The following is a 15424-nucleotide window of genomic DNA, read 5'->3' as shown; positions in this document are numbered from 1 at the left end:
CAGTTGTTTATTTACAAAACTGTGGTCAAAGTTCTATTTATTTAAGTAATACTTAAGGCATTGTTTTACATTCAAAGAAGTATATACACTATCTTTCACTCTCTAAATTACCACTTCCATTTAATTGCAAATGAAACTGCAAATGTTACTGTCCCCAGAAGGCAGAATGATTCTAAGCTACTGAAAGAATTTTTAGCTCAATGGATAATTAATCTTTGAAACTTCTTTCTAAACTCTATATACCAAGATATTTAAAAAAACAAAACAAACCCACACCCAAAACTACATTCCCAAGAATAAAATTAGCAATTAACTAGCCAAAGGGAAAAGGATTTAGTAATTTCTGTACATCACCATAGTCTCTGAAGGAGTACTTTTCCTTTAGGCTACAGCAGCAGCATTTTAAAACTTTCCTTTTGGTACCTTCAGAAAAATACTGATTCTCAATACAATTTGGAAGAGTTTCACAGGGGTTTATATTTTGCTAATAATTGCTGTTAAAAAAAAGTTATTTGTGAATTTGCAGAAAGCGTGACAGAGTCAAAGATTTCTGTGTACTCAAAAGAAATTCGAGCATTTCTGTAATGATGGAAACTAAAGAGTAACGCTGTAGTTCTCTAGAGTGCTTATTTTTTACTAATACAAGTCTAATGTTTTCAATCACTATTCTTTTCATAGAAAAAATAGGTAGTTGAACTTTGCATTCCACTCTTGATAGTTTGTATTAGATCATTAATTTCTTAGCATAATTTTGAAGACAAATGATTTCATGTCTGCTTGCTAAAGAAAGCAGATCACTGAGGAACCATTTGCAGCAAACTGGCATATATTATATTACTTAGTTCTCAGGTGAATGTATATTCCTTTTGGCAGTTAATAAATAACTTCTAAAAGTCTTCATGAAAAAAACACATTTTGATTGCAGCCTATTTGAATTACTTATGTTTCATCTGAGATGTTCTCTTTTTTAATAACTCCCTTATTAATTATAATGGGAAAAGAAATAAATACAAATTACTTATTTTTCTCCTCCTCTCTTCTTGACAGCACAGTACATGCCAAATTTGTGAGCTAATAGCAATTCCTGTTGTAGTATTTTTGTATTCCGTGCACTCTGAAGGTAATCTTTAAATTCTTGCTTCACTTCAGTGGCCATTCTTTTTATTCTATCATGTTCACATATAACAATAATATTATGGCTTGGCTTCTGTCACAAAAAGTGTGATTTAAGTGACCAGCAATCAGTTTACCTCATCTGAAACATAACTGGTCTGTTACTTTGTTTTTTCTCTTTGAATTTAGTTTGCTGAAGTCTGTCATCAGGGTTATTGAGGCAAACCAGGTGGCAGGCAGGCATCCCGCTGGCTATCACCTACCATTTATTAATTACAACATATAATTATATTTATTATTAATTATTATTATATTTATTATTATTATATTATATTATTATATTTATTATTATTATATTTATTATTAATTAATTATAATTAACTGTATTTGTTTTTTGACCTGAGATATACATGCGATCAGTTTTCTAACTAGCTTTAATGTAAGCTAGTTAAAAATGCATATATATAACCCTTCTTTTAGTATGTTCATGGGGTATGTGGGCAGTACCAGGCAAGAAGTGGATATTTGTCATTTACATTGGTCTAATGACCACTTCCACCTCTGCTTTAGGAGAGTTGAGGATTACTGACAATCTGAAACATCAGCAAGGGATTAAGTTTTTGCTTTAAGTGTGGATATCTCAAATTGTGATCACCCATTTTCCTCTGCAGCCACGGCCAGGAAACTGGTAGAAAGTTGTATAGCCAAGCAGACCATTCCATAGCACATAATTTTGTGTTTCAGAGCTGACATAACCCACGGGAAATTAATGAAGAGGCAGGAAAATGCTGTTGCATATTACACTTCTAGGGCTTTTTTTCTGACTGAAGAAGAAGTCAACAGGGAAAAAACGTGGTCCCTGTGGGAGATGAGGCTAAAAGATGTTGCTACCCTTCATGCAAAGAACAAAGCAACCATGAAAGAAAAAGTAACCATCAGTTTCAGGCCTTCTTGTGGTCAACTCCTCTGATCCACTATCCCTGATAAATGTAATTAGAAATTTGGCAGTTGGGTAGTAAGTATCTATCTATTAATCTCTGAGTTCCTTATTGGCGGCTATTGCTACCACATGTTATGCTAATTAGGCTAGTTTTTAGTAAAGTAAAATCCTGGATAATATAATTAAATTTTGTGCTCTACTTTCTTCTCTGTTTGTAACACATTTGCATAAAATATGTATTCTTAAGGCAGAGAACAGGCATTTTTCAGAATACTGTCTAGGTTTGCAAAAGTTTCTGATAGAAGGGAATCTTTTTGGCAGGTCTGGATTAGCTGATCACAGCACAGGTGCTGGAAGATCATTCTGGTTTGTATGTAGTTGTTGCAAGCATGACATCTGAAGAGAATAATAACACTCTGTTCCTTCTGGAATTTCAGGGAGGAAATAAGACAGGCATTAAATGGGTGTATTATATCCGGGAGCAAAACACAAATAAAGTGCAAATCTAAAAAAAATAATGAGAAAAGTTACATGAACACACATGAAGTGGGTATTTGAAGATTTCGGGGTTTTTTGGTGTAATTTATTAATCTTTATGGTTTTCATTGAAAACACCTAAAATAAACATTTTCCTCCTACATAATTTAATAAAGTAATGGACAGTAATATCAATGTGATCCTGCATCAAATTACTTCAAAAGCAGTGAAACTGATACACTTTTAGCTGATGGCATGTGAAGTACACGAGGAATATCTCTGAATGTAAGAGTGACTGCTGAGCTGTGATTTATATGCTTCAGTATGAATGACATCCATTTTATGAATGCAATCAAAGCAGTCACAACAGACAGATGGTGTCTGGCCTGTGGAAGTCAACTGACTTCAGGCAGGTTCTCAGAGCCTGATATACAGAGGGCTGATACACAGAATGTCCTGAAAAATTAAACTGAAGCTTAAATGGTAAACCTTAAAATCAGCAAATAGTCACAATTTCAACTATAATTTACGATGTTTTGCCCTTCCTGTTTTTTAGTGTTCTGGGCCTGAAACACAGATAGAAATAGAATTAAATTTAAAAAATCTGAAAGTAATGAAAATAATTGATTCTAGAGAATTTTGTCCTTTCTTCATGAAAATAAAAGGTGAATGCCAAAGTTTTGAGTAGTATTTATTACTGCAATTAAATTATTGTCATTACATCAATAGTGACAGTCACAAGGCAAAAGTTTCCTGTTAAAATTGCCATTTCCCCCTTCTTTTTCAAGAAAGATGTTTTCTGAAGTTCCACAGAGGAGAAGAAAACATACAATTTGCTCCTTTGTATTATCTCTTTTCCTGTTTCTCTACGAAAGTATTCGACCCCACCTGAATTATCCAACAGAAATAATACACAAATGTAACAGGAGAGTCAGTCTGTATACCCCAATCACTATGATCAAGCATATCAACTACACTATAGGAGAGTTTACATTTGCTGAATTGTTATGTACTGTTTTAGAGATATCTTTTCACCACCAAACAAAACATCAAAAGATTTTAGGCTTTGACATCCATATCCAGGATATGTTTCCAAGTCTTTAATCAACCACTGAAACTGGATTACCACTAGAAAATATTTAACAGTCTCTACTTGACTAGAGAAGAAACAGACAGACCTCTGGCTTAGCAAGAATTTATAAAATGTGATTATTAATTTCAACATATAACACTCTTTAAATGGAATATTGTAATATGAATATTTAAAATGAATACTGTAAAATTCAGCATTTTTGGAGAGAAGATTGAGTTTAAAATTATGATTTGATGAAGAGCTGATGAAGAATTTGACTGAAGATGATGTCAAAATCCAGAAACAAAACAGTTAAATGAATAGTTATGAAGTACAGACAGGGAGAACAAATTTAGCAAGTTAGGATGTGCTTACAAAAGTTTCAGCATAGAAAGGAAACATGGCTTTTTAATTTCATTTCCAAATATTACCATTATTTCAACTTACAGTGCACCAGAGAAGTGGATAAAATTAGTCTTTAAATTCACCTCTTTTCTCACAGAAAGAGAGAGCTAAATGTTTACTGGTTTGAGGTTCAGCAGTGATGGCCCCAAACTTGGCCTCTTTTTAGCCACTGAAATGTATGGAAATGTGTTTTCAAGAAACCCACATGATCTGGAAACAAAAATGACAAAATAATGTCACTGAAATTGCCTGTGTTAAAAAAAAAAAAAAAAAAAAAAACAACAAAAAAACAAAACAAAACAAAAAACAAACAAAAAAAAAAAACAAATAAAAAGGAACATGAAAAGACTGTTTTCCTGAAGAAGTCAGACCTGGATGGTACTATTTTAATTGCTGAAGTGTCCTTGTTTTAATCATCGGTCCCAGATGATGCCCTTAGTTCCAAAACACAGCTCAACATTGCTGGAAAACTCAGAAGATGTTGTGCTGCAGCTGAAGTTCACAAAATGAACTAATGTGTTTAAAAACTGCAATTGCTAAAAAGTGGAAAAATATTACATTCTTGAAACATTATTTGAAAACAAGGCAACTGCTTGTAGAAAATGGATTATAAACTCCTGCAACTTTTGAACAGGTAAAATATGAAAATCTGCCTGTAAGGCATTGAATTCCCTTTTTTATAAAGCTGCATGAGCATGAAAAAATTAGCAATTTCAATAATAATTTCCAATAATTAATTTAAAATTCATTTTTCATTATCCTTTTGCTTATTTAAATATTTCATAATATTATAACTGAACATTATGGATTCTATTAAAAAGACAGAAAACAGTCATGTTCAAAATCAGACATATACCGAGACTGCAGTTTTCTAAATCACTGTAATCTAATCATTAATCCCTATGTTAATACAGACCAAATAATTGAAACAGATGTGATTTAAAAAATAATTTATTTAATTTATAAAATTATTCTTGTCCATTGAAATTCATAATGTACAGAGCTACAATTTTTTCTTTTTCTACAATATTTGCATATTAAAATTAAGCTACTAAAATCATATTTACAGAAATATTTATTGATAAATAGCCTAAAATGTAAATTGAAGGAGAAATCTGAAATACAGAATTTCATTTGTTCAGTAAATCATAACCTATAATTTACATACATTTAATTTACTACATGTACATTTGACTTCTGTTATCAATTGCTTGAAGTAACCATTTTAATTTTTCAAAACCTAAGAAGTTAGGAAATCTGGTAAATATGTAGATTTGAGCCAGCACTTTAGATTACTATTTTCTGTGGCTAAAAACAAAACCAAAACCCCCCCTAGTCCACTAGAAATACAAAACCATCAGAACCAACAAAACTCTAACAGTATTACACTTAATAGTAGATTTCATTATTCAGTCATTCTCTACATAGCAAGCACATGACTAAAAGATAGAGTTACTAGTCTTGGGTCTCAGTATCTGTTGTTTTATGCAGGTCACTGCATAGTTTCAAATTTGTGTGGTGTGTTTTAATAGTTTTAGACTTACAGTAGAGGCACCTTTGCAACTCTTACAGTTTGTAAAATGCTTGCCCATGCCATTTTCCCACCAACAGTGCGAGATACTAAGGCCCAGCTCTCAGCCCACGTAAGGTCCAGTGGAACTCCTGATCTATCCCAGCTGTAGATTTGCATCTGTTGACATGCTGAGTTATTGTTGATGCAAGTTTCTGTGTGTATATTATGAGCATTACAGTATATGACCCTATCTAGCTCCTGAGTCAGAGCCATTCAGTTAACCGAAAAAACCCCAAATGTTTACTTGTAGCACTGCTGCTGAGCCATTAACTGGGACTATTATTAAACTGTACTGCACAGAAAAGTTCTGCGTGTTAGTGTGCTTATTCTTTCACAGAAAAAAAGTTAAGACCCTGACTCTAAGATCAACATTGCTGTTGACGATTAATGGCAAGTGACAGTCAAAACTGAAAGAAGAAAGCATCATTTTCGAATGTCTGATGGAGTATGAAGAACTGGCAAAGCTTAAATTCTCTCCTGCTGTCAGATATCATACTTCTATCTGGACTACATTTTGTGCATATTGTAAAATTAACTAAAATACTAAATCATACAGGCTTAAGAACATACTTCAACAAAACTGATTCATATCTGGGTGCTAGTATTTTGAACATATTAAGCCGATATATTTATCTTATCAACATTTAAATTTGCAAGCATCCCATAGGCCAAAGAAAACAAAAAACCCTAATAAATATGCTGAAAAACCCCCATACCTCAGTATGAAATCCTGACCCTTTCTCCAACTAAGTACACACCGTCCAAATACACTGAGAATGCCAAGCTACAGGGGCCCCTCTGTGGGGAAACCCGTATTTCAGTCAGCAGCATCCGACAGCTACAGCAGGAGTGCAGGGACAGATGCTGGAGGAAGGATGACACGTAAAAGTATCACGACTTCAGAACCAGTGTGTTTCTGTGTACAAATAAGTCAATGCCATACTAAAGCAGGATTTTGTCCAGATTTACGTGCAGAACACAGCTATCACTCTAAGCTCATTTCCGCGAAAGATAATGGTGATAATTAGGGCCCCGGTCCTGCAGTCTTGCCCCATCTCCCAGCGAGGTCACACAGTCTAAGTGGGGCAAAAGCGTGCTGTCCATCTCCCTTCTGCGGCAAGGAAACACCAGCAACTTGGGCCACGATCGCCAACTTAAAGCCCAGCGCCGAGGGTGCTTCCCCCTGCCCCGTGCCGCGTTCCCGGCGCTTCGGGAAATTCCCCCATGCGGCAGCGCCACTCGAGGGCTCGGGAACGGCACTCGGGAACTGCCCGCGCCGTTTCCCGTCCTTGTAACTAAAAACGCCTGGGTGGAGGTGTGGGTAACTGGCTACAGCCAGCTCTCGGCTCGCTCACGAGGGAAGCGGACCCACACGGAGGGGAACGGCCGCGGGGGCGGCCACCGGGACCCGCCCGTCCCTCGAGCACCTGCTCGGGGAGCGCCCTTCCCCGCTCGTGCGCCATCTGGGCGGCGGGGGCGGGCTCGGCGGGGCGCTCCCCCCGCAGCCTCTGGGCCGCTCGGGAAGCGCGGCTGGGAGCCCTCGGAGCGCGGGCCCCGGGGAAGCGCCGGGACCGGGAGCGGCAGGGGCGGGGCGCGGGGCGGTGCCGCGCGCGGCCGTTGGGAAGTTGCGTCACGGCGGGCGCGCGGGGCTGCGCGAGGGCGGCGGATTCGAACGGCGGAAGGAGCGAGGGCGGCGGGAGGAGGAGGAAGGAGAGGAGAGGAGGAAGGAAAGCGGGAGGAGGAGGATGAAGCGCACGGCACCCCGCAGCACTTTGAGGAAAATTATAAAGAAGCACAAGCCGCAGTTACGCCTGGCGGCGAACGCCGACCTGCTGGTGAGGAAGGAGAGGGGCGGAGGAGAGACGAGACGAGGCGAGGCCAGGCTGCCCCGGGGAGCCCGGGAGAGCTCCTGCCTTTGGCCATGGCGGCAGCCGCAGCTGCGGCGGGGGCAGCCGGCCCTAAACTGGGACGCTTATTCCCTAAATGTTGCGGCCTGTGCGCCCTGTGTGTGACGGGATGCCCAGTTACTACCAATGGTGCTTCCGCTGGGACCCGCGGGCAAGGGGGAGGCAAAGCTTGGAGGGACAGACAGAGGTCTGTGAGAAAATACGGGTGATAAGAGATTGCCGCTCCCGCTTTGCTGGTGGCTGCTGTATTGTCTCTCTTTACAGCGATCTTGTTCCCAGCGATTCAAGGGACGGGCTCGTGTATGGCTTTTGTGTCACTCCATGTACACACTGATGTTCATAGAGTTTGGTGTAGACACAGCGAGAAATAGCAATTTGGGTTATCTGGCTGCTAGATGCAGGTGTTTGTGTAGATCAGTTCGGGTGTACACGTATTCAGCTGAGCTGTGATCAATGAGCTGCTAAGCTGCTCTTGAGTGCTGATATGTTTTTAGCAGGCCATGTAGGTAGACTCTGCCCTAAACTGTGAGATGACAAGTCTTGTTAGGAACCCAGTAAGGTGCTGGGGTCCTGATCACGGTTTAAAAACGCCTGCCAAAAAAGTGGGGATAAAAGAGCCAAGTTTGCAAAAACAGGCCAATAAAGCTGAATTGTGTCTGACCTGCTCTAAGGGGCTTGCGGCACAGGTAGGGTTTGTCTCACCAAGAAATTATATCTCTACAGGAAGGAAATCTGACCTCAAGAAAGCTTGTGGTAGTTGCTGTATAAAAAAAAAATGCATAGAAAAGATACTATTGGAAAGAACTTAGTCGACTTAACTTGCTGGACTGTGATATCCTCTTGTTTACAAATGCATGTGGCTCTCAGAGCATTAAAGCATTAGCACTAGTATGCTGTATACTGTGTATGGGCCTGAGTTAAATGGTAAGTCAGCGTTTCATGTGTGTATAAAAGTTGTGTCTTGCAGCATCTTGAAGGTTGCTGTCTGGATATATGAAGCTAAATGTAAACATACAAAATTAAAATAAGTAATATGAGATTAAAGTGAAGGAAAATGGCCATTACTTCAGAGTATTTAGATTTGAATGCAAACATTAAATATTTTTCTAATGGAGTGGAGCTAATAAAAATATGATCTCTTCCTGATGTTTTTGCTGCATTTGGATTTTTTGTGGACTAAGGACCTGGCCCCTTGCTACTCATGCTCAGACCTACTCAAAGCTTACTCAGTGGAATGCAGTAGTCAACTAATTGAATGCACACAATCACACTTTTTTATTTAATCCTTGGTAACAGTTGGTCTGTGTTTCCACGGTAATGAAAATTTGGTTTCAAAGTAGTGTGGCTGTCTGAAAAGGGGGAAGTGGGACATCCCTCCAAATCCTGGCCTTTAGTTCCCATCTCTTCCTGGTCCTGGCACTAAAGTTCTCTGAGCTGCAAAGACAGTCAGTGAATTGAATGCACTGAAACTTATAAACAACAGCAAACAGATCCAGCTTAAAATATGGCTGTGAAAATGTTCATTGCAGCACAAAGGATGAGATCAGAATAAATTTTAATAATGTAATGTAAACTTAGATTGTCTCTTCTGGTGATGTCAAATTACGCAGCCTTTAATGTTACAAGGCTTGGCTTTTTTATTTTACCTTTAAAGAAGAATGTCCGGGTGTGGTCATTGTCCATGATGTTCTTCAACTAGGCTTGTGTCTAGCAGCTCTTTCGATCTTTATTTCCATGGCTAAATAATCAACACAGCTGAAATTATGCCTCTTTTAGGAAAAACAAAAAAAGGATTGGTGAGTTTATTGTGTAGTAAGACAGGTGACAAATTTTGAGAGTGTGTTTTCTGGTGCCTGTGTTATTCTCTGCAAACCCTGTAAGAGTGATTAGATTGCATATGTCAGAAATTTATATAGTAGTTGTCTTAACAAGATGGAGCCATATATCTTTTGAGCAGAGAGCTTATTTCTTCTCAAGGGAAGTATGAGAAACGTGCTAGTTCAGTTTCTGGGCTATCTTCCAGAATGATCCATGCTTTATGTCTGAATCTATTGCAGTATATGCCCATTTCAGTAAAGGGGTCTGCCTGCCTTAAGAGAAAATAAGACTTTCTTTTTTCCCCAACTTTCAGTGATTATTTACTCTATAAACCAATGTCTTCTTATATGATCGTAACAAGTTTGAAAGGCATAAGAATTCAGATAATTTTTGTTGAATACTTGGATGAGGTTTCTTCTTCACTTCTGATCAAGTCTCTTCGCAAAACCTGAAGCTTTGTCAGAACCTGTTTCCTAAGTGTTCACATCTATCTCTTTGTACAGTGTAGCTATCAAATTTCATTAAACTTTCTCAGGAAGATGTTTGGTTTTGTTTTGTTTTTTTTTTTAAGGAGTATGATAATATCTCCGGGTGAAGAGATGCAAATAGCGGTTTAGGTTTTTTCAAGGCTCTTTTTGAAAATAAGAGGTAATGATTTTAGTACTGAAGTTCAGATATTTCCCAATGGTCAGAGAAGAAAATATATTGCAATTATAGAAGAAAAGCAGGATCTCAGCTGCTTATTTTGTGCTAGAACAGCACATGTGTGTTTCCATTGCAGGAAAAGCATGAGGTATTGTGCTGAATGGCCTTTTTAAAATTTCTTATCACCATAGAATAATTAATAAGTGTGCATTGAAGCTGAAATATCAATTGTTAAGAATTGTTTTGAAGTTACAGCAGTAAAACAAAATTACAGTGGTTGTCCCTGCTATTCCTCAGTTCTGTCGAACAGGTGTGTGGAAGTTGCTGTGTAAATAGTGCTGTGAATTTTTTATGTATGTTCTTAAAATTTTGCATCCTTTCTTTTCTGGAAAATAAACATTCAGTTTTGTAAGGTGATTTTCATGGCTAGTTAGTTCAAAACAGTCTTTAAATTTTATGCAGAAGGACAAAAATTAAATATGCAGTAAAGCAATGTCCTTAAACAAATATGGTATTGCTTAGTTAGTTGCCAGTAACTGTCCTAGTCATTCTGCCTTTCACTGGCCCTTCTCAACTGCCTTGAATAACCTGGAATATTTATTAACCTGTGTGCTCTGTTGTGGAATGCTGCAATTTTAGTTACGTGACTGTTTAAAGCTATTGGAGTACAGAGGAAGCTTCTCCACATGCAGCAATTTGCTTTGAGAATAGGAAAATAAAGGTACAGTGATTCTGAGACAAGATGCAGTTTCAAAAGGCAATTTTAAAATTAATACTTTTGCCTTTAGATATCTCAGAAGGGCATGCAAGTATGGAAGCTTTTGTTCCATCTTTCACTTCTCCTTCAGGTTGTTTCCAGAAATCTAATCTCCATGTTGATAAGTTTAATAATGAGAATTCTAATGTTGAACATTATTTTAGTGCCACTGCTTGATTCTGCTGGAAATAATTTCTGTGTGAATATTTAAAGACTGATTCTAAATCAGCTTTTATGTTTTGTGAAATAAATCTGCAAGTACATCTGCTTTCTGTGTAGTAGATGCTTCCAAATGATGTCAAATATTATGTAAATTTATCTATTGCTTCATTTAGTTCAGGATATTTTAAAAAACTACCTAAACTGCTTGTCATAGGAACCGAGTTCTTGTGACAGGAACATGTAACAGATTCTTCGTGCTGCAAACCCACTGCCAAAATATTTTTCTTAAACTCTTAATTTGTAACTTTCCATGTTACATTGTTCCAGGTTTACAGATAAGGTACAGCAGAATAAATGCATCACCTTATTCATATAAAGAAAACTTTCTTCTACTTCAGTAATATTTTTTCAAGCTCTTGATTGCAAAAGTCGATTTCTACACTTTATGTAGCAGAGGTAATGTTGTTTGAAAGTTTAATTTACAAAAGGTGCAATTATCAATTTTTCAGGTTGGGTTATTTAAATAATTCACACAGTGCCTGTATAATGCTAGGGGTTTGTCTTATAGGCCCCTGATTAATTACTACACAAGTGTGCTGTTGGCTGGCAGTTTAAGTCCAGGCTACAGCAGTTCCTTCCTTGCCTGCTGCAATTTTTTTGTATTAGCAGAACAGCATTCCATATGGAAAGGAACACTGCCCAACCAGTTCTTTTAATGTAAAAAAGCTAAGTGATGAGCTGGGGAAAAAATGGATGCAACCTCCTGACACTGGAGAATTCCAAGTTCTGGAGAAATTAATGTCAATGTCGCTTTACACTGGAAAGGGGCAGAAGTCCTTGAACTTGTCTGTAGTCCATTTGGTGATAAGGCAGGAATGAATTTGCTGTTCATAAAAGTCTGGCCGTTGTAGTCACTGAAAACTAACTGTATTTACTAGTAAGCAAAAAGTCTCCTTATTCTGTGATATTTGTGTTTACCTTTTATTATTAAAAACTGCTAATAAAAATCAGATGCATTCCTCTTAGAGCAGTTGTGGTTTGAGTGATCATTTCTGAAGCACTTTTATTATTTAAGTATACTAAATTTAAACACTGTTTACAAGAGTCTTGCATGAAGGGAATGTCTTGGAAATTTACTGAGGCTTGAACTGAGTGATAATTTTTTTTTTTCTGAGAGCACCTTTCAGAAATTTGGAAGCAGTATAATATGCAAATTTTCTATTGCAAACAATGAATCTTTAAAAAAGCAAACTGTGTTTAAACAACTTGAATAAAATTTTTTTTCTTCTCTATTTTAAAGGTTCATTTGAATTTCTTATTGTTTCTCCATCGGCTAGCAGAAGAAGCCAGGACAAATGCTTTTGAGAACAAAAGTAAAATAATAAAACCTGAGCACACCATATCTGCAGCAAAGGTATTAACGCACTTCTAATATTTTTCATTTTTGTATAATATATTATGACAGCCTATACAAAAGCTTTCTGTGTTAAAGTTGATATTTGATTTATAATCCAAAACCTATAGACACTTAATATTCTTTGTCCATCATTGGCATAATTTACTGTCACCAAGAAAACAAATTAACTCTCCTTGTGCTATTAAATATAACCCAATTTTTCTTGATTATTCCCTGTTTAAAGTCATAATTTCAATATATGAGTAAGTCTACAAAATGCTCTACCAGCAAGCCTTCATGGCCTGAAAGGCAGTCCAAAGTTAGAGGATCCTTATTTCAGCTGATACTACATACATACTGCAAGGAAGCATGCTGTCTTAACTTCAGTGATATAAGTGAAGCTTTATGGAACAGGTGAGAAATAGTTCAAAGAGGTTCAAATACCTTTCTTACAGCTTCAGTTCTTACCTGCTTAGTCTGAAATAAGTTCATAGTGGGTTCTGCGGTGTTGTGTGGATACAAGAACAAACAGATGCTTTGTGTGATGTGTGATGTATTTGGTAAGGAAAGAACTAAGGGAGAATTAGACTGTGGATTGTTATATGGGTAGTTCAGCATAACAAAAATTGCTGTATGAATGTACATCTGTGAAGAAGGAATTCGCTGCATTGCAGAGCATGGTGAGTTTTGTTTACATGCAAAAGAAGGGAAAAGGGAAGGTGTTATGCAGCTTTGTCTCCTAGAAAGAATTATTGTCAAAATATGACTGAAATCCTTTTTTTATTCTGTAGCTCATTTCTCTCCGTCGGATATGTCTGCTTTACTTTGTTGTCATGAAGGAATTCAGTCTCTTTATCTCTTTAACCTCCTTCTCCTGCTGAGCAAATTGGGAGGACAAAACTTCATGTTACCTGATATTTTGGTCCTGTGGCTTCTGTTTATCTTCACTATTTTTTTCCCTTCTGCTGAAAGGTTTAGTTTTATACTTTTCTATTACTATAGTGACAGAAACATATACAGGATATGTAAGGTAGCCAAGTGAATGTTGCAGTTGGAGTCTTAGACATTTATGGTTTCTTTTTAACTGCAATCTTAACACTTTTTGAACATTTTTGTGCTCCATTTATTTTTTTAAGGTGGGAAGAAAGGAAAAACTGTGTGTATTTTAATAATTTTAACACTTAAATAGTCCCACTTGGGCTTTGAAGTTCATTTTTCAATTTAAACTCCAAACCAAAAAATGTCCTTCCAAACGTCTGTGTGCTCTTGATACAGAAGGAAGTGAGGCACTGCAAACAGAAATTGAGCATAAGAACTGTATTATTACAAACCTTATTTTTTCTTTTTGTCTAGGCCTAACAGAGTAAGAACTTTAAGGAATCCACTGATGGCTCAAGAGTACTGTTGATTAGTGCCATTTCTCAGCATTAATTTTCAAAATAAGCCTTTTATTTTACAGAATTCTTGCTTATGAATGTTCTTTCTTTAAAAAAAACCAACTTGAATTTGAAATCTTTCTGTATACTTTTGCTTTATTTCTAATTTTTTCCTTTGGGTATTACCCTTTGCAACACAGCTCTTGGAAACAGATTAGCTAGATGAACCTTTTGGTCTCTGTCTTCTGCCTGAATTGTATTGATAAATATACTTTTTTCTTTTCTTTGCAGGTTATTTTAAAGAAAAGCAGAGGCTAGAAAACAAACCACTGGATTTTTAAAACACATTTTTCAATGTTTTCTGACTAACTTGAGTTATACTGTGATCCAGCTTCAGCATTTGTGGAACTATGTAGTTTGTTGACATCTATCTCCTGACTATCTTGCTGTTTCTTTAAAAAAAATTTAAAAAAGATCTTAGAATGTATGTTTTCTTACACTTAATGCATAATTTAATTTATGTATGTCACTTGTCACTTAAGACTTTTGATGTACTTTATTTCATAATGATGGAGTAATGCTTGTACCATAGATAGCCTTTGGGTACAATATGGCATTTATTATTAAAAGTGTGAAACTTCTTAAGGGGAACAGTTGTTAAAAAATTACATAACACTAAATTTAGGTTTCACTAAATCTAGTGTAGATTGTGCAGTTCAGAGCTGATTTACTAGCTAAACAAAATTATGGCTTTCAAAACCATCACTGTAGAAACAAGTGTATTAAATACCATGTCTTCAGTTTATTGATAAATGTCTTGATAATTTTTTTAATTACTTTGAAAAGCAGGTTGAAACTTCTGTGTTCTGGGGAAAGAATACATAGGTGGTATTTTAAATCATGGTTTGAACTGTTAAGCTGACCTGTTTGATGTGGTACATGAGGCAACTTGATGGTCTGTAATTGAGTTGGTGTGGACAGATACACAGGTTATGGAAAAGGGAAGATCTGGCAGAGCTGATGTTTTCAAAGTTAGATCTTGTAAAAATAACAAAGATAAGTTGGCATAAGTGCCAAGCTATTTCCTTCTCTCTTTTGTGTGTCATGCTAACTTGTCAAAAGTCTGGAAATGTACATTATATAAAAATGTCATCTTAAATTAAGGCTATATTCTGTACCTATTCTGATATTTGTAATAGTTTACCAAACACTTCGCTTAATAAATATATCCATAAAGTTATAGATTAATTTTACTGTTCGAGCTGATAATGCAGTTTTGTGGAATATATGGTAGCTGATCCTTAATATGCACAGTGAGCTGTTCTTAAAATAAAGACTCTTTTCAAGCGTTACATATTGAGTAGTCTAATTTTGTTTGACACCTTAACAAATATATTCTAGAAACTCAGCAAAAAATTACATTTTAGAAATTTTTGTAGTCTAAAGAAACTGTTGCAGTGCCAGTACTTATAATTTCATATCATGTCCATGTTCTTTTTAAAATGCTGTGTAACCTTTGAAAAGCCATCCTCTTCCAATATGCAGAGAGGAAGGAAGCCTCACTCTCCTGCTTTTCTTGATGCACAGAGCTTAGTGCATTTGGCTTCTTGTAAGGGTTGACTAGATTCTTTATTCTGCATTTTCTTCTCTTACTCCCTTGGAATCTACAAAGAAGGCCAAGAACATACACATGTAGAGGATATGTGGACTTAATAATCTGAAGTACATTCTCAGGAATAAGGAAGACCTGACTAGGTATTTATATTTTTATTTGTAATTACTG

General features: G+C 36.7%; 1 protein-coding gene across 2 annotated transcripts; it reads left to right on the top strand.

The window, feature by feature from the left end:
- Positions 1 to 4521: 4521 nt before the first annotated feature.
- On the top strand, positions 4522 to 14993 carry CENPW (centromere protein W). Of its 2 annotated transcripts, XM_059468256.1 has the most exons (4): positions 4522 to 4550; positions 7319 to 7415; positions 12170 to 12283; positions 13933 to 14993. In XM_059468256.1, exons 1-4 carry the CDS (start codon positions 4522 to 4524, stop codon positions 13957 to 13959), a joined length of 267 nt encoding a protein of 88 aa, XP_059324239.1. In that variant the 3' UTR covers positions 13960 to 14993. The 2 variants fall into 2 exon arrangements, with proteins under 2 accessions (XP_059324239.1, XP_059324240.1); XM_059468257.1 differs by lacking the exon at positions 4522 to 4550 and having other exon boundaries at positions 7231 to 7415.
- Positions 14994 to 15424: the final 431 nt, after the last annotated feature.

The sequence above is a fragment of the Ammospiza nelsoni genome, chromosome 3 (genome assembly GCF_027579445.1).
Source record: "Ammospiza nelsoni isolate bAmmNel1 chromosome 3, bAmmNel1.pri, whole genome shotgun sequence".
Classification (NCBI taxonomy): domain Eukaryota; kingdom Metazoa; phylum Chordata; class Aves; order Passeriformes; family Passerellidae; genus Ammospiza; species Ammospiza nelsoni.
Note: the sequence above shows the minus strand (reverse complement) of the source record. Positions and strands in the feature narration are given on the sequence as shown.